The sequence below is a fragment of the Pseudophryne corroboree genome, chromosome 7 (assembly GCF_028390025.1).
Source record: "Pseudophryne corroboree isolate aPseCor3 chromosome 7, aPseCor3.hap2, whole genome shotgun sequence".
Lineage (NCBI taxonomy): Eukaryota > Metazoa > Chordata > Amphibia > Anura > Myobatrachidae > Pseudophryne > Pseudophryne corroboree.
In genome coordinates this window covers 284,344,050-284,363,999 of record NC_086450.1, presented here as the reverse complement: position 1 = coordinate 284,363,999, position 19,950 = coordinate 284,344,050, and the positions used below count along the sequence as shown (strand labels likewise).

The 19,950-nt window shown below is 45.2% G+C and overlaps 2 protein-coding genes across 4 annotated transcripts in view; one reads left to right on the top strand and one right to left on the bottom strand.

The window, feature by feature from the left end:
- The window catches only part of ARPC1A (actin related protein 2/3 complex subunit 1A), a 450,685-nt gene that overhangs the window by 244,150 nt on the left and 186,585 nt on the right, over nt 1-19,950 (bottom strand). Inside the window, exon 1 of one of the 2 annotated variants that reach the window (XM_063934171.1) lies at nt 1,707-1,832. The exons of the other annotated variant lie outside the window; for it this stretch is intronic. The gene's annotated coding sequence lies outside the window, so the exon portion shown is untranslated. Of the gene's footprint in view, nt 1-1,706; nt 1,833-19,950 lie in introns of those variants that run through there. 2 annotated transcript variants of the gene reach the window in all.
- Nucleotides 2,255-19,950, top strand: part of KPNA7 (karyopherin subunit alpha 7) — an 86,082-nt gene continuing 68,386 nt past the window's right edge. For both annotated transcript variants that reach the window (XM_063934170.1, XM_063934169.1), the window contains exons 1-2: nt 2,255-2,328; nt 11,134-11,220. In XM_063934170.1, coding sequence (XP_063790240.1) covers nt 11,155-11,220 — 66 coding nt within the window. In that variant the 5' untranslated portion in view covers nt 2,255-2,328; nt 11,134-11,154. The remainder of the gene's footprint in view (nt 2,329-11,133; nt 11,221-19,950) is intronic.

Genomic DNA, 19,950 nt, shown 5'->3' with positions numbered 1-19,950 from the left:
ATGTATATATCTACTGCCTCGGCAGCCCATATATTAAAAATGCCAGTCCAGAGGTTTATATTGCTGCCCAGGGCGCCCCCCCTGCGCCCTGCTCCCATCAGTGCCTGTCAGTGTGTATAATGTGTGGGAGCAATGGCGCGCAGTGGTGCTTACCTCAGGGAAGATCCGAAGTCTTCTGCCGCCTTTGAAGTCTTCTTTCTTCTTATACTCACCCGGCTTCAATCTTCCGGCTCTGCGAGGAGGATGGCGGAGCGGCTCTGGGACGAACGGCGGGGGGAGACCTGCGTTCCGATCCCTCTGGAGCCAATGGTGTCCAGTAGCCTAAGAAGCAGAGCCTATCACTTAAGTAGGTCTGCTTCTGTCTCCTCAGTCCCACGATGCACGAAGCCCGTTGCCAGCAGTGCTCCCTGAAAATAAAAAACCTAACAAAATTCTTTTATCAGAGAAACTCAGTAGAGCTCCACTATAGAGCACCCATTCTCCTCTGGGCACAGAATCTGAGGTCTGGAAGAGGGTCATAGAGGGAGGAGCCAGTGCACACCCATACTAAAAGTTCTTTATAGTGCCCATGTCTCCTGCGGAGCCCATCTATAACCCATGGTCCTTACAGAGTCCCCAGCATCCTCTAGGACGTAAGAGAAAAAAAACCTTCCCTCAACAAAGAAGGTAAATTGTAGGGGGCTGGCACAGGTGTTGGAGGCTGAATAGGCACAGAGGACTTGTGGCTGGAGGGGACACATGGAATAAGAGGGCATGTAGCTGGAGTGGAGGGATAGAAGAGGCTGGAAGCGACACATTTTACTAGCTCACACTGATATGTATTATAGAAAAGAGGGAACCGCACAGTTATAGGAGAGGGAATAACACAGCTCCCAGTTCACACTATTAAAGTTGTTTTCTTCCCGATATTCGACAGAACCTTGATTACACTTTATTGTTGATTTTTCTAATGAACCTTTCAAAATTGCATGAGACTTTCTTTTTCTTACAGCCCACAGAAGACTTAAGCCCAGATTTATCAAGCCTTGGAGAATGATAAATTGCACCGTGATAACGTACCAACCAATCAGCTCCTGTTTTTTTGTTTTTTGTTTTAAACACTACCTGAAACATGGCAGTTAATAGCTAATTGGTTGGTACTTTATCACTCTCCAAGGCTTGATAAAGCTGGGCCTTAGACCTTGATTATTTGGCCCAGTTGGGATTTTGACTTGCCTGGTTTAGATCATCCTTTAGTAATCCAACGGTATGCATTCACTATGCTGACATTCATGTCGACAGTTACAATGAAAATTACAATTTTGAAATTAGGGTTATTTTAAAAATCCAGTGTACTTCATCCCTTACTTACAACACTGCAACTGTCAACCTAATATCCTAGACCTAAACCCAATACACTGACAGGGTCTTGATGAATGAGGCTCACTCCCACTCGACAGCGCATGTCAGCATCATGGAAAAACCGAAAATAAGTAGCTTGCACCTCAGGAACAAGTGGCTGGCATGAGATACGGGTAGGCTGCGATGCAGCAATGCAATAGTACAGGACAGATGATACCAGTCACAACCCGGAAACTACCTCGGGCACGGCCCTGCCTCCTGAACCGCTGAATGAAATGCTTCTCACCCCATATATCACAACACACCCGCTGGCAGGGTAGCTCTGCCGCATTACTCCGGCTGCGGTTACCGAAAACGTTACTTACCTGGGGGAACTGATTCGCGGACTCTGGTCAGTCAACGCGAACCAGGCAGCCACGGAACGGAGGAGACGGCTTCTGTCCTAGAAGGAGTGCTAAAAACAACGCGCATGCGTAGAGCGACGGGCGGGGCTGCGGCCAGGCTCAGCAGAAATGTGCGCATGCGCACCCCGGAAAGCACGTAACGTAACAATGGTTTTGTGAGATACTAATAATCACCTGATCATTTGTAGCTACCTAGTCATCATATCTACCTATAGCTGTATGGCAGTATCCGTCCCAAGGCTAAAAATACAGCTGCGTCTCGTTCTCAGTTTGCCATGTAAATAGGCTTTGCTGAATATCCTGAATTATTTACATATATGTCTTTTGATAATCATTTTCATCACTGATTACGCTGGCAGTCAAAGCAATGAGCGTCTTCTTATTACACAGGCTGCCCTTATTATCTGACCTAATTTGCTGGGGATGATGTAAAAAATAGCCCGTGTTCATTCCCTATTGTTGCAAGGCGAGATCAGTCCAGGTATTACTTATTAGCAATTGCCACTCCCCTTCCAGGTGTTTAAAAGGTGCAGTTTAGGTATGGTGGGTACTGTGGTGCTGTGCTATTGTTCAGAGTGGTTAGGTAAGGTGGTGTGAATGGGAAGTGGTGGTTATTGAATTCTGGTTTTCAGCACAGATACTTTCTAAATAATTAACAAATTTCTGTGTAAATGTTGGGGGTTTTGCTTATTACATGTTGACCCCCATTTATCATGCCATGGAGGGTGATAAAATAGCATGTTGATAAAGTACCAACCAATCAACTTGTAACTGTTTTGGTGTCCTTTTCTCTGTAAAGTGACGGGGAACCCAAATTAGTGCACTGTGCCTGAAGCTCGCGAGCCATGCAACGGGACAAAGTGCCTCGCTTTGCTCTGCACAGATTACCGTTCCAATTGTAGTCCACGTGGATCGTTAAGTATGGGGGGGGAAATGTGAAACTCATGTCAACCTGTTGACCTAATGCATGTCGACATAACGACTGTATCCCTGCACTGCAATAGTTAAACAAATGTTGGGTGCCAGGCCATCTCTTGTGCAAAAGTTGTGTGGGGTCCCCCCTCCCCCCTTTCCTTCTCTTCTTCAGCACATAATATAAGAACACCGATACTACAAAAATAATGACCTGATGCCACAATGACATCCAGGTAACAAAAGCTAAGGAGTCAATAACTTAGATGATGTTAAATAGAAAAGTTTCAGCCAGGCAAACCAATGTATGGTGGCAATGTTGTAGATATGATATACTGATTAAACCTTTCTGTCTAACAATCTAAAGCAGTGGTAGATCTAGATTTCTCAACACTAATCTTCTCTTGCACAATCGTAATGATTCCAGACATAAGGCCCATACACCCTAGTCCAGGGGTTCTCAAACTCGGTCCTCAGGACCCCACACAGTGCATGTTTTGCAGGTAACCCAGTAAGTGCACAGGTGTATTAATTACTCACAGACACATTTTAAAAGGTCCACAGGTGGAGCTAATTATTTCACCTGTGATTCTGTGAGGAGCTCTGCAAAACATGCACTGTGTGGGGTCCTGAGGACCGAGTTTGAGAACCACTGCCCTAGTCTATAGTAAATGATGTCTCTCATTTTGACCCCCTGAGCGATATTGTTTACTATATTGCTCAGTGTGTACGCAGTAAATGACTGACTGCGGGGCCTGTGCCTCGTTAACTGTTGCCTGGCAAGGCAGCTTGATTTGGGATCATTGTCCAAAGCTACATGGATCGCCCTGCTGCAGCATGATGTTGCTGTGTAATATTGTATGTATGCCTATGTTGGGTGGTTCGGGAGGGGGACACACTAGGCGATGACGCTCATAGAGCACATCACCTAGTGTGTACCCACCTATACTTTAACTTTTCCATCACATTTCTTTTGCAGATGTTAAATGGCTTCTTTCAATATTGTCTACTTGCTCTGTCAGCATTGTTCCTAATTACAGAATGAATATCAGATTACATACTGTAGCATGGTTAGCTGAGAACAATAGTGCCACAAGCACACATGATGATGGTAATCTTAATAGTGCTTTTCTCCCATTGGACTCTGTCGTTTTTACATACCATCAAAAACATGGTACATTGTATAGTACAAAAGCATTAGAATGACCTCAAATTGAAGGGTTAGTGCAGACATTTTGGGTAATAACTTATATGGGTTATATATTCCACCTATGAAATGTACCAGGTGAGGCATCCATCTTGGGCACAATATGTAGGCTTACCATGGGTGGAACAGGTCATACCTAGAAGAGATGACCCAAAAGGGGTGGTTGCAGCATCCTAGTGGTAGGGGTAGTTTCCTAACATAACCGTCAGATCCATGTAATTTTTATTTTCTCTGGCTGGGTCCACAGGATTATCCACAGGATAACATTGGGATATTGTCGAGCGACAGCGAAAATGGCACCAACACGGTCACGAGCTTTCTGGCCTCCCAGGATGCATTGGTGCCTCCACTATATAGTCCCGCCCACTGACTCGGTCAGATCAGTTTTTTGCTTGGTGCGGCAGGAAGCCGCATGGTCACAGGGCTGCTGTGAAAGCAGCCTCAAGTTTTCATTACTTTATTTTTATAGACTTACTGTTTTGGTTTGAGCGACTTCTCTTAACAGCGTCTTAAACGTGTATTCGAAAGAGTCGCTCCAACAACTCCCCACCGGGTCGCAACAACGCTTACCTTCGCGGTACAGTGCTGTCTCGACGGGCGTCTGTGTCGGATGTTCTAGCAGGTCCAGCAGACGTTACCAGGCTGTGGCCGGAGCATGGGGAGACAGTGAGTATATGGACTTCCTCTTACTAGAGGGGTCAGGACACAGCTACGCTGATTTGGTGGAGACTACAAACAGCGTGTTGATGCGCCGAACATCTCGAGTGTGACAGCGCTACGCTCCGGGGATCATAGGCGCCAGGACTAGGTGAGGCCGCGATCCTGGGAGTTTAAGTCAACAGGGGGTTTCAGACGCTCTCCTGGCCGTCCCTCCTCCAAGTTCATGGCCAGTTCCCGCGGGTCTCTCGTTTCATGAACTGAATGACCTCACTTCCGGCTCAGACGCTACCACGAGGGTACTCGGTCGCAGCTTAGACGCTGCGGTTGTGTACACTGGATATAAACCCGCCCAGACCGAGTCGCAGGCCTTTAGTGTCTGCATGCACGTGGAGTCGCTCAGCGTCCGTGTCCGTTATCAGTTACCAAGAGCGGCAGTGTACACCAGTAGCGTCTGAATCCACTCAGCGTCTTTCGAGCGTCTTTGCTTGGATATGGAAGTGTGGTGAGTCTCCCTGTATCCCGCTCCCTGGAGGCAGGGTATACAGTACTAAAAACTCCTTCTACTTCTTAGTGTGCATTGTTAATTTTTAGTACCTATTGCATATGAGACCTGTATATTACTGTGTTTTCTGCATGTTATGTTGAAAAAGAACCAGTTAAACAGAAGTACAATTTTCCTACTTATGTATAAGTTATTATGGAGGTTGTATTCTCATATGACAATGTCTAATGCTTTAACATGTGACTGACTGCTAGTATGTGTGCTGACTTTTCTGTGTAATGTTGGTCCTGTTCTGACCCTCAAATCAGGTGCACTGTGGTCAGATTGATTTCACCTCTATATACTGATTATAGGGTGTGGTTCAGTCACAAAATTGTGTAGTCAATATCAGAAAAAATGTCTGAGCGGCAAAAGTGATGAGGAGAATTTGTCAAGCACTCCTACAGCCCTAACATGCTTATCTTGTAAGTCGGGGGTAATTGATATGATTCAATTGGTCACTTATGAGGGTTTGTGTGCAAACTGTTTCGCTTTTCAGCGAAGTAAAAAACAGGAGTTAGTTCAACCTCCAGTAGAGCCACCATGGAATATGTTCGCAAAGACTGTCTTCAATAGCGGACAGGTTAGCTCCAGTAGCACCACCTCAAGGGTTAGGTTACACTATGAACCCATACATGCAGCTCCCTTCCTATGGTTTGGTTCCAGTAGCCTCTACAAGCAACCAAGGGGTAGGTAAGACTAAGACAGATACGTCTGTATGGCAGACTACACAAGAGGATACATCGGATGATGATGCGGAAACAATAGATTCAACTCCGTATGATGATCAGTCGCAGAGCTTTAGTTCAGATGATGTAGCTGAACTCATTAATGCAGTAAAGGCTGTGCTTTCTCTGGAAGAACCAGCCAAGACAGCGTTAAAAGCAAAAGCACCTGTATTCAAACGAACAAAGTCGGTGAAAGCTGAATTTCCAGCGTCAGATGAGTTGACGGAAATGATGGATGAGTCTTGGGCAGCGCCCGGTAAAAAGTATAAGATTCCTAGGAGATGGGATTCTTATTATCCATTTCCTGCTGGAGATTGTTCGAAGAGAGAAGTTCCTCCAAAAGTAGATGCACATGTTCTGCGACTAGTGCACAAATCTGCTTTGCCACTGTCATCTACCTCTTTGAATGATGTCACAGACAGGAGAGTAGAGAGCCTATTGAAAAATATTTTTTCTCTTGTGGGTGCAGTGGTAAGACCTGCTATGGCTTCGGCCTGGGTAGCAAAGGCAATGGGCGAATGGATAGAGGAACTAGAGAATGACATCACCTCTCCTACTAGGGAGCAAGAGGATAGTCTTTGCCGTTTAAGACAATCTGCCCAGTATTTAGAAGAAGCAGCCATTGATGTAGGCACTGTTGCTTCTAAAGCTTCAGCCCTGGCAGTAGTCGCTCGCAGAGCAGTCTGGCTACGGACCTGGAAGGCAGATGCGGAGTCCAATAAGGAATTGGAAGCATTGCCTTTCGTGGGTAATATATTATTTGGAAAACCTTTATCGGATATCCTAGAGTCAGAGGCTGAATCGAAGGTCAGATTTCCGGCTACCTACAACCCTAAGTCCAAGGGTTTAAAATTTCGCTAATTTCGCTGGCAAAGCAAAGCGAAAGGTAAAGAGGAGCCTAAACAACCCCAGTTTAAATCCAGGGGTAGGAAGCAGTGGGCTAGCAAAAAGCCAGCTTCCAAACCTGAACAAAAGCCCTCAGCCTGAAGAGACGGGCCTCCGCCTGGAGGATTCCAGGGTTGGGGGCCGACTCCTGCAATTTGCACACACATGGCAACAGTCAACAACAGATGCCTGGGTGCAGAAGGTAGTATCTCAGGGGGATGGGTTCCCATTCAGGAGGCAGCCTCCTCAAAGATTTTTTTTTTTTGCACCAGCCCGTCTCGTATAGAGTCGAAGGCCAATGCCCTGCAAGAAGCAGTCCAAAAATTACTGCAGTCAGGTGTGATTGTCCCAGTACCTCCATCACAAAAGGGACAGGGGTATTACTCCAATCTGTTTCTAATCCAGAAACCAAATGGGTCATATCGACCAATTCTAAATCTGAAGATGTTGAACAATTACATATGGATCCCGAAGTTCCACATGGAGACGTTATGCTCCATAATGTTGGCTATGGAACCGGGAGACTATATGGTATCTCTGGATGTGCTGGATGCTTACCTACATGTGCCTATAGCACTATCACATCAGTGTTACCTCAGGTTTGCCATCCTCAAGGAACACTTCCAGTTCCAAGCTCTGTCCTTCGGGCTAGCTACAGCACCCAGGGTGTTTACCAAGATCATGGTGGTTATGGCAGCTTGTCTGCGCAAACAAGGGATAAGGATATTCCCATACCTAGACCTATTAATCTTAGCACAGTCGCAAGATTTACTGTTGAGCCATCTCCAACAGACGATAGTTTGTTTACAGAGACACGGGTGGCTCATAAATTGGGAGAAGTCGTCCCTGAATCCATCACAGCGGATGGTTCATTTGGGAGCCATATTGGATTCAGACCTATAGAGTTCTCTTACCAGAGAAGAAAATAGTCAAGGTGCAGGTCATGGCTCAGGAAGCGTTGCAAGCCCAGACAATGTCAGTCCATGCAGCAATGCGACTGTTGGGTCTGATGGTATCAACGTTCGACATGGTGGAATATGTGCAATTCCACTCCAGACCATTGCAGCATCTCATTTTGACAAAATGGAACGGAAATCATCAAACAATAAAGAAGCAGATGATACAGATTCCAGTAAATGTAAAAAGGTCTCTAGCATGGTGGCTACAGACAGACCATTTAAACAAGGGGAGACCCTTTTGGATAAAAGAGTGGCAAGTCCTGACGACAGATTCCAGCCTGCAAGGTTGGGGGGCGGTACTTGGAAGCCTATGGTTCCAGGGAAAATGGACCGCAAGGGAAAGTCGCCTGCCGATAAATCTGTTAGAAATAAGAGCCATTTACTTGGCCCTAGTTCAGGCAAAGGACAATCTACAAGGAAGACCAGTTCAGATCCGCTCCGACAATGCGACGGCAGTAGCATACCTAAATCATCAAGGAGGGACTCACAGCAAGAGTCTGATGGAGGAAGTAACTCCCATTCTAAAGTGGGCAGAACTCCATCTCCCGGCATTGTCAGCAGTATTTGTCCCGGGTGTACTAAATTGGGAAGTGGATTTTCTCAGTCTGCACACCATTCAGGAAACCGAATGGGCACTACACCCTGAAGTGTTTCAGACACTGGTGAACAGATGGGTTCTACCGGAGATAGACCTTATGGCGTCTCGTCTAAACAACAAAGTTCCGAGGTACGGATCAAGAACAAGGGACCCAGGAGCAGTCCTGGTAGACGCACTGTCAGTAGGATGGAGGTTTCAGCTGGCATATCTGTTCCCTCCAATATCTCTGTTACCCAGAGTAGTGAGAAAGATAAAACAGGCAAAAGGAGCAATCATTATAATAGCTCCAGCTTGGCCAAGAAGGCATTGGTACACAGATCTGTGGAGAATGTCCGTGGAAGCACCGATACTGCTCCCTCAACGTCCAGATCTGTTAATGCAGGGTCCTTGTTGTCACAGTCATCTGGATCGCCTGTCTTTGACGGCGTGGCTGTTGAAACCTCTATCTTAGAGGCTAAAGCATTTTCAAAGCAAGTAATCCAAACCATGCTTAGAGCAAGAAAGCCTTCTTCGGCCTGTGTATATCATCGAATATGGCAAGCCTATATTCATTGGTGTTCTGGAAAAAATTACAATCCAAGAGCCTTTAAAGTAGCTAGAATTTTGGATTTTCTGCAGGCAGGATTGGATAAGGGGTTGAAGGTTGCTTCCTTGAGGGTGCAAGTCTCAGCGTTGACTGTATGGTTTCAGCAGAAGATTGCTGACCTACAGGATGTACGTACGTTTTTCCAAGGAGTAGTACATATTCAACCTCCATTTGTTCCTCATGCAGCTCCCTGGGATTTGAATTTAGTTCTTAAATTTCTCCAGGGTCCTTTGTTTGAACCACTTGAGAGAGCGGATCTTAAGTGGTTAACGATTAAAGTTCTTTTTTTACTGGCAATGGCGTCAGCCAGAAGAGTGTCAGATTTAGGAGCATTATCATGTAAGTCTCCTTTCCTAAGTGTGTTTTTTTTTTTTTTTTTTTTTTTCCCAGACAGAGCAGTTCTCAGAACGAGATCTAGTTATCTTCCAAAGGTGGTGTCAAAGTTTCACCTGAAAGAAGAGATTGTAGTCCCAGCTTTTCAGGTATCGGGACGATCTGCGGGAGAAGCGTCACTGGATGTGGTCCGGTCTTTAAAAATCTATATAGATCGCACTAGTGCCATCAGGAAAACAGATTCCCTCTTAATCCTCTACAGATTCCATAGGGGAGGTTGGCCTGCTAGTAAACAGACGCTAGCGAGATGGCTCTGAGTGGTAATATCTGAAGCTTATTCTCATGCAGATCTCCCTATTCCGGCTAATGTCTCTGCACACTCTACACGTAAGGTAGGTCCTTCTTGGGCAGCACAACAGGGTGCATCAGCAGAACAGATATGTAAGGCAGCCACATGGTCTTCCATAAACACATTCATCAGACATTATGCCTTGGATACTTTTGCCTCTCATGACGCAGACTTCGGGCGAAAGGTCCTTCTGTGCAATCAGGAGCGTCCCCACCACTAAAATGGCTTTGGGAATCCTAATGTTATCCTGTGGATAATCCTGTGGACCCAGCCAGAGAAATAAACGTTATGGTAAGAACTTACCATTGATAACGTGATTTCTCTTATGTCCACAGGTATCCACAGGGATCCCACCCGGACGCATCTGATTTGAGGATCTAGACAAACAATAAAAACCTCTTCCTTCTTGTATGGAAGGGTGTGCATGTGTGTTCTTATCGCCTGTACAGGTCTCTACCTAATGTTCCTGCCTATAATCGCTGTGGAAAGAACTGATCTGACTGAGTCAGTGGGCGGGACTATATAGTGGAGGCCCCAATGCATCCTGGGAGGCCAGAAAACTCGTGACCGTGTTGGTGCCATTTTCGCTGTCACTCGACAATATCCCAATGTTATCCTGTGGATACCTGTGGACATAAGAGAAATCACGTTATCAACGGTAAGTTCTTACCATAACGTTTATTTCCTGTTGCTATCTGTACATCCAGGGACTCTCTACTTGCATCTCAACAGATCCCTAAACAAGGGATTCTTCTGTAGTTCAGTGTCCCTTGACCTTCTAATGGTATTGGTATTTTGTTCAGGGGTGCTTTCCACTTGCTACTGCACATACCACATGCAGTGATCATTAAGGGACATATGTATTAATAATTGTGGAACTGCCGCGATTAACACTCTGTATCGCGATGGATCTTTAAACTTTTAATTATCTGTACTATTTATGTAGGGAAACCTGCAGGGACAGCGGTAGCAATAACCGCTGTCTCTGCAAGTTGCTTGCCTGACATTTTAGAGAAGTTTGGCTTTTTTAACATGGGTGAAAACTAGAATATATGGGTGCCTATGTATTAATATCTGCACTGTGAATTGGCTGCATCAACACAAAAAACCCTCAAAACTGATGACAAGCACAGGAGTCTCGACTAGCATTTTGCACGCTGGCATGTCTAAACCGTTGTGGGCGGCGGTTACATGATGTCACACGCAGCGACCCAGATCGTGGTGGGTAGCTGCCTGCCAGCGCAGCTAGGCTGCACAGGCAGGGAGCTATTTGACGGGTGCAAAAGCATTGACGCCGTGCAATGCTTTCACACCCGGGGTGGGGGAGGGTAGGGCCTGACATCTGGGGCGGACTAGCCCTGTGTTGGGCGTCAGAGAAATTTTAGCACATCTACGATCAGCTCTAAATCAGCCCCCCCCCCCCCCCCCCAATCCTTCCCCATTGTTTCAATCAGCTGTGATGCGGCTTGAAAACATGTTCAATAACCCAGGCTGGGCCTGGGTTTAGTGTGAAAGGGGTATTACCTGCACTTCAGGACTACTTTACAATGCTTTATCAAAGCTAGAGTCTTACTGCAGATCTAAGTATGCTGATGTTGAAAGTATTGCCTTTCTTACCCCCATCTCTCAGGTGTGCAGACTAAAAAGAAAAATGCCAACCTCAAACGAAACTGATGATCGTATGAAAAAGTTTAAAAACAAGGGCAAAGATACAGCAGTAAGTACACTTGATTGTCATATCCCTAGTACACCAAGCTTACTTTCTACACACATTATCTGCAACAACTGGAAGACTATTAATAACTCTAAGAATGTCCTTGACTGTACCACATTTTGTGGGCTCTCCTAGATTCCCAAAACTAGGCATGTCATCCATTTACCTAATTTGACTCATTTTACAATGGTTCAAAAGTGGGAAATGTCACATTAAAGTGTCAGCATAACCTTGTCTCCTTAGTGGACAGGACATAATGTGTGACTGAACACTCCATTTAAAAAAACATATATATATATATATATCAGTCTCCGCGTGCGGCACTCCTGGGCATAAAGCAATCAACTCTTATGTAGGCATATAGGGTAACGTTTCAGTGCCCCCTTCTTTTATTATATCGGCACTTTCATCAGACAAACAAATACAAAATGAAACTCTTACCTAAATAAGTGCTCCCATCACCAGAACGCCAAGCTGTCCGGCGCACCCGGTCTCATCAGCAGTGACGTAATTTCCCAGACACGCCTCACACGGACGCGCCGGTCCAAAGGTCACCACCCAGTGCACTGATAAAAATAATACATAATACATAATACGAGTCTTAAGCTACACTCGTTACAAGTCTCACAGTTTTACACGTAACAAAGCGCTTTGCTAAATTCAACACTGATTAAAGATATACTTTTAGACTAGGGACATGGTGACAAGTTAACCATACGTCAGACTATTAGGAGAGGCCAGAAGTTATAATATCATTAAACAAACCATTACAGAGTTACACATCATAAAATTGTAGGGATTATAAAAACCAAATGTTCGTTTAACCCCTTAGGGCTAAGCGTATCTAATCTAAATATCCACTCAGACTCGCGCTGAAGTAATTTAAGTGATCTATTGCCCCCCCGAATCATCGGGGGTATGTGATCAATCATACGGTATCGTAAGGTGCTTAAAGGATGTGCTGCCATGAAGAAATGACGGGCTACAGGCTGTTCACTACCCCTCTTGTTAATGGCTGCCTTAATGGCAGTACGGTGCGCAGCCATACGTTCTTTAAAAGCTCTTTCAGTTTTACCTATATATGATTTTCCGCAAGGGCAAATAATTTGATAAATGGTGAACTTAGAATTGCATGTCAAAGCATGTCGTATCTTATACTTTTTGCCTGACCCAGGATGGCAAAATGTATCACCTGCAATTAAGAATTGACGGGTGGTACAGGCACATCTCGTACAACCCATTTTTCTCTTGAGAAAGGTATCTCTAACAGTTGCTTCTGATCTAACATCGGTCCGCACCAATATATCTCTCAGATTTCTACTTCTAGTGTAGCAGCTCATAAGTCTGGTGTTATTAAGCTTCAGATCACCGTCCGATTGGATCATGGGCCACAGATTTTTTCGAGACTTTACTAATACTGGCACTATGTTGATTAAATTCCTGTACCCAAGGGATCATATTAAGTTCCTTTTTATTTTTACATTGCCTAATTAAGGTATCTCTGTCAAGCTTAAGGGTTTTTTTCCTTCACTACCAGTAATTGTTGCAGATTATATCCTCTACGAAGGAATCTGCCAATCATAGTGTCCATTTGTTCTTCCGCTCTGGTCGGGTCAGATGTGATCCGACGGATGCGGAGCAACTGTGAAAATGGTAACCCACGTTTGAGTGGTGTGGGATGGAAACTCCTACCATGAAGTAAATTATTCCTATCTGTTAATTTCGAGTACAGTGAGGTAGAAATCTTACCCCCTTGTTTCTCGATCATGACATCTAGGTAATGGATCTCATTTCTACTGATAGTGTATGTAAGTTTAACAGGATGTTCACGCTCATTATGCTGATCAATCACAGATACAAGTGACTCCTTAGACCCCCGCCAAAAAAAGATCAGGAGGTCGTCTATATATCTAGTATAGAACAATATATTGTTTGCCACCTCTGGTCTGGAAAACAAGATGTCATTTTCTACCTGAAACATATATATGTTGGCGTATACTATCATCCCCCATGAGGAGGGCCTGAATGCGGTTAGGCGTTTCCTCACTAATAATGTTTTGTATAAGGGCCCTGAGTTGGATTTTTTGTTGGAATTGTTGAACTTGGTCTTAACCCGCAATTTCTTTATGTTTGATGGGCAGTACTACCTGCAATGTGTTGGCTGTGCGATGGGGGCCAGTGTGGCCCCATCGTACGCCAACATATATATGTTTCAGGTAGAAAATGACATCTTGTTTTCCAGACCAGAGGTGGCAAACAATATATTGTTCTATACTAGATATATAGACGACCTCCTGATCTTTTGGCGGGGGTCTAAGGAGTCACTTGTATCTGTGATTGATCAGCATAATGAGCGTGAACATCCTGTTAAACTTACATACACTATCAGTAGAAATGAGATCCATTACCTAGATGTCATGATCGAGAAACAAGGGGGTAAGATTTCTACCTCACTGTACTCGAAATTAACAGATAGGAATAATTTACTTCATGGTAGGAGTTTCCATCCCACACCACTCAAACGTGGGTTACCATTTTCACAGTTGCTCCGCATCCGTCGGATCACATCTGACCCGACCAGAGCGGAAGAACAAATGGACACTATGATTGGCAGATTCCTTCGTAGAGGATATAATCTGCAACAATTACTGGTAGCGAAGGAAAAAGCCCTTAAGCTTGACAGAGATACCTTAATTAGGCAATGTAAAAATAAAAAGGAACTTAATATGATCCCTTGGGTACAGGAATTTAATCAACATAGTGCCAGTATTAGTAAAGTCTCGAAAAATCTGTGGCCCATGATCCAATCGGACGGTGATCTGAAGCTTAATAACACCAGACTTATGAGCTGCTACACTAGAAGTAGAAATCTGAGAGATATATTGGTGCGGACCGATGTTAGATCAGAAGCAACTGTTAGAGATACCTTTCTCAAGAGAAAAATGGGTTGTACAAGATGTGCCTGTACCACCCGTCAATTCTTTATTGCAGGTGATACATTTTGCCATCCTGGGTCAGGCAAAAAGTATAAGATCCGACATGCTTTGACATGCAATTCTAAGTTCACCATTTATCAAATTATTTGCCCTTGCGGAAAATCATATATAGGTAAAACTGAAAGAGCTTTTAAAGAACGTATGGCTGCGCACCGTACTGCCATTAAGGCAGCCATTAACAAGAGGGGTAGTGAACAGCCTGTAGCCCGTCATTTCTTCATGGCAGCACATCCTTTAAGCACCTTACGATACCGTATGATTGATCACATACCCCCGATGATTCGGGGGGGCAATAGATCACTTAAATTACTTCAGCGCGAGTCTGAGTGGATATTTAGATTAGATACGCTTAGCCCTAAGGGGTTAAACGAACATTTGGTTTTTATAATCCCTACAATTTTATGATGTGTAACTCTGTAATGGTTTGTTTAATGATATTATAACTTCTGGCCTCTCCTAATAGTCTGACGTATGGTTAACTTGTCACCATGTCCCTAGTCTAAAAGTATATCTTTAATCAGTGTTGAATTTAGCAAAGCGCTTTGTTACTTGTAAAACTGTGAGACTTGTAACGAGTGTAGCTTAAGACTCGTATTATGTATTATGTATTTTTATCAGTGCACTGGGTGGTGACCTTTGGACCGGCGCGTCCGTGTGAGGCGTGTCTGGGAAATTACGTCACTGCTGATGAGACCGGGTGCGCCAGACAGCTTGGCGCCCGGTGATTGGCGTTCTGGTGATGGGAGCACTTATTTAGGTAAGAGTTTCATTTTGTATTTGTTTGATGAAAGTGCCGATATAATAAAAGAAGGGGGAACTGAAACGTTACCCTATATGCCTACATAAGAGTTGATTGCTTCATGCCCAGGAGTGCCGCACGCGGAGACTGTTCTATTGCAAATAGGAGTGGGGGCACCCGGGCTGGTAACATTTGTATATGGAGAGCCGGACCACCTGTGGAGAATATATATATTGTGACAAGAACACTGGGATAGTGTTTGAGGGCAGGTATATTTGTCCCAGGTTCTTGTCTTACATGTTTTAGAAAATGTTAACTTCTAGGAAAAATGCTTTTTGTTTTGTCTGAACCTTTTCAGTTTGCTGTAAAAGCTGGGTAAAGGCTCTGAGAGAGAGATAAGGCGAGTTCTAGACATTGGGCCCAGTTCGGGTCTTTGGCCTCACAGAGGGCTAATCAGGGTTTCAGCTGTGTAAGAGTGATATAGTGCTTCTAACCTGATTAGTATGGGCAGACTGCCTGGGAAGGCTGCAGGATCTGTGTGTGAGAGACACGCTTTCTGATGCAAGTAAGCTATACAGTATGTACTGAAGAACTCTGTGTTTTGTTTAGTGACAGTTAGGAACATCTTATGTTTAGTTAGTGCCGGACAGGCAAGGTATTTTTATTTTGGGGTTTGTTTTATTTTCTGTTTCAATAAAACTGGCCGGGGTCAGTTGTACCAGAAACTGGACTTGTGTTGTTCCTCAGCTGCTGCGTGCTGCCATATTCCCAGGAAAAGGCACCTTGCACCCCTACAGTGTTACAACTTGGTGGAGTATGCGAGCAGGCCGTTCTGCGCATAAGTGAAAGCAGCAGCTTTGTGAGGCCTGCAGAAAACGGTGGTTTATGCAGATACAGCCCAGTGTGAAGTTACTGAGACTCACCCCTGAGGGTTTGATATATGTCCTGGGTGAAAGCAGCTGCAAAGCCGCCTGAAAAATCTGTTGACATGGAGGATCTGCTTAAAGCCTTGCTGCAAGCTACAGCGGCTCAGCAGGAGGCCAACCGACAGCAGCAGGTGGCAATGGAGGAAAATAGGAGACAACAGCAGGTGGCAATGGAGGAAAATTGGAGACTACAGCAGGAGGCCAACAGACAGCAGCAGGTGGCAATGGAGGAAAATAAGAGACAACAGCAGGCAGTTGTTGATGAACTTTACAGGCAACAGCGTCAGGATAGAGAGGCCTTAGCAGAAGTGGTGCAGAGACTTGCAGCTCGGGTTGGAGATGTGGCCGTCAGTGCTCCAACCAGCTCTAGTTCTATACGAGCCAGTCACTTCCTGCAGAAAATGACAGAGGCTGATGATGTGGAGGCCTATCTGACCACGTTTGAAAGGACTGCCGAGCGTGAGAACTGGCCGAAAGCACAGTGGGCCAGTCTGCTGGCACCTTTCCTGTCAGGTGAGCCCCAAAAAGCTTACTTTGATTTAAGCCCTGCTGAGGCTCGGGACTATGATAAACTAAAGACTGAGATCCTGACCCGCCTGGGAGTCACGCTGTCAGTACGAGCACAACGGGTGCACCGTTGGCTGTACGCCATGGAGAAGCCTCCGCGCTCCCAGATGCACGACCTTATTCAGCTAACAAAAAAATGGCTGCAGCCAGAGACATTAACTGGTCCCCAGATGGTGGAAAGAGTCGTCATGGACCGCTACTTGAGATCTTTGCCCATGGTCCTGCGCAAGTGGGTGAGCCATGGAAACCCGGGTACTGCTGACCAATTAGTGGACATGGTAGAGAGGTATTTGGCAGCAGAGGAACTACTGATGACCACCCAGCAACCCATAGATCCTCGACAGCGCCCTTCAGTAAAGACTGGTAAGACTGTTCCGTGGGAAAACGTTGCTGGGCGGTTAAGAGAACGCAAGGCTGGAGAGACTGTAAACACTGGCCCTGGAAACAGGCCAATGGGGCTAGAACGGTCTATGCTGCCCAAATGGGTTGATAATCATGTGGTTAAATGTTTTAGGTGTGGTATGCCAGGTCATGTTATTGCCAATTGCCCAGTCACGCAAGAACCCATGCAATGTGATGCTGCCTTTGAATGTCGCAGAATGTCTTTCTTTGCTAGGTTAGCCTGTACTGTGGTACCTTCACCTGAGCTGGAAAAACAAATGTGTGATGTGTTCTTAGAAGGTAACCGGGTAGAGGCCTTGCTAGATTCAGGAAGTTTAGTTACCCTCGTGAAAGCTGGGTTAGTGAACCCCTTAAAGGTCCAGCAAATACCTATTGGGGTAACTTGCATACATGGGGATACCCAATATTATGCCACTGCTGAGGTGAATATAGAAACTTGTTGTGGGTCAGCAATGGTTAAAGTGGGACTGGTCCCTACCTTGGTGCATGAGGCCATAATAGGGAGGGATTTTCCTCATTTTTGGAAACTGTGGGAATCACGGTTATCAACAGATGTGAGAAGTAAAAAGCCAGTTGATAATACCGGTGATTTTATGGATGTACGTGGGTCTTCGGAACTTTCTGGCCCTTTGCCTTTTGCTAGTTTGGCTGGGGAAGTGACAGATGGGGAGTCCAGTGAGGACCCTCTTGCCGGGAACAGAGACATAGTAGTTAGAACTGAAAGCGTGCCTGACCTGGAGGTAAAGAAGGATCTGTTTGCGTCTGAACAGTTAAAGGATCCTACCTTAATAAAGGCTAGAGAGAATGTTAAGATTGTTAATGGGGAACCTGTGGTACCAGGTGACAGGGTTACGTATCCCCACATGGCCATCTGTAATGAGCTCTTGTACCACATTGTCAAAAGGGGTGAGGATGTGGTGGAACAGCTGGTAGTTCCCCAGCCTTATCGGAGAACGGTACTAGATTTAGCTCATAGTCACGTTACCGCAGGACATTTAGGGGCAGAAAAAACCACTGAAAGAGTTTTACAAAGGTTCTTTTGGCCAGGGGTTTATAAAGAAGTGTCTGAATATTGTTCTTCCTGTCCTGAATGCCAGTATCATGCCCCTAGACCCCATTTCAGGAGCCCACTAGTTCCCATGCCTATTATAGAGGTCCCGTTTGACAGAATAGCCATGGATCTCGTGGGGCCCTTGTTAAAGTCTGCTCGGGGCCATCAGTATATCCTGGTAATTATGGACTATGCCACTCGATATCCTGAGGCTGTCCCTTTACGCACTATCACAACCAAGGCGATAGCTAGGGAGCTGGTGCAGGTATTTAGTAGAGTGGGAATACCAAAAGAAATTTTGACTGACCAAGGTACTCCATTTATGTCAAGGATCATGAAAGAATTGTGCAAGTTATTTAAGGTCACTCACCTCAGGACGTCCATCTACCATCCCCAAACTGACGGGTTGGTGGAAAGGTTTAATAAAACATTAAAAAGTATGTTAAAAAAGGTTGTTGAGAGAGATGGGAAAAACTGGGATTGTTTGTTGCCCTACTTGTTAATGGCCATCAGAGAAGTTCCTCAGTCCTCTACGGGGTTTTCTCCATTTGATTTGTTGTATGGTAGACACCCCAGAGGGCTGTTGGATGTTGCCAAAGAGACGTGGGAAGGACAGCCCACTCCTTATAGAAGCGTTATTGAGCATGTAACACAAATGCAGGATAGGATTGCAGCCGTGGTACCTGTTGTCAGAGAGCACATGGAACAGGCCCAAAGTGCTCAACAGAGGGTCTATAACCGGAGTGCCAAGATACGGGAATTTGCTCCTGGAGATAGAGTTCTTGTTTTGGTACCCACTGTGGAAAGCAAATTCCTAGCTAAATGGCAGGGTCCATTTGAGATTAGGGAAAAAGTGAATGAGGTTAATTACAAAGTATACCAGCCGGGAAAGAGAAAACCCGAACAGATCTACCATGTTAACTTAATCAAACCCTGGAAAGATAGGTTGTCTCTGTCAGCGGAGCCTTGCCCTTCGGTGTCTTCACCCCGGTTGCTTCCCGCAGTGAAGGTGTCAGAGACATTATCAGCTGATCAGAACAATCGGGTTAAAGAATTTCTCATCCAAAATAGGGAGGTATTTTCAGAGCTGCCTGGCCGAACGACCATAATAAAACATGACATTGTCACAGAACCAGGGGTCAGGGTTCATTTAAAGCCATATAGGATTCCTGAAGCTCAGCGAGAAGCTATTTCTAAGGAAGTTAAAACCATGTTAGAACTTGGAGTCATAGAGGAGTCTAACAGTGAGTGGTCCAGTCCCATAGTGCTCATCCCGAAGCCCGACGGTAGCATACGCTTCTGTAATGACTTTCGTAAGTTAAATGAGGTGTCCAAGTTTGACGCATACCCCATGCCCCGTGTGGATGAGCTTGTAGAAAGGCTGGGAACAGCCAGGTTTCTCACCACATTGGACCTGACCAAAGGTTACTGGCAAATACCTTTATCTGATAGCGCCAAAGAAAAAACAGCCTTTTCGGTTCCGGAGGGGCTGTACCAGTATAAGATGTTACCCTTTGGGTTGCATGGGGCTCCAGCAACCTTTCAACGGGCGATGGATAAAATTTTGAGGCCCCATAGAAAATATGCAGCTGCCTATTTGGATGATGTGGTAATTCACAGTACAGACTGGGGGTCACATTTGGTTAAAGTACAAGCAGTACTGGACTCAATCAGAGAGGCAGGGTTAACTGCTAACCCAAAGAAGTGCTGCCTCGCAATGGAGGAGGTCAAATACTTGGGCTTCACCATAGGCAGAGGTCTGATTAGGCCCCAATTGAATAAAGTTGATGCTATTCAAAACTGGCCTCGTCCAGTGAATAAAAAACAGGTAAGGGCTTTTTTGGGGAATTACTGGGTACTATAGACGGTTTATTCCTAATTTTGCGACAACAGCGGTGCCGTTGTCAGACCTTACCAAAGGGAAGCAGTCAAATGTGGTGAAATGGAACCCTGATGCAGAAAAGGCGTTCCAAGCGTTAAAAGTGGCTTTGTGTTCACAACCGGTGTTGATAACACCAGATTTTTCAAAAGAATTTGTGGTACAGACAGATG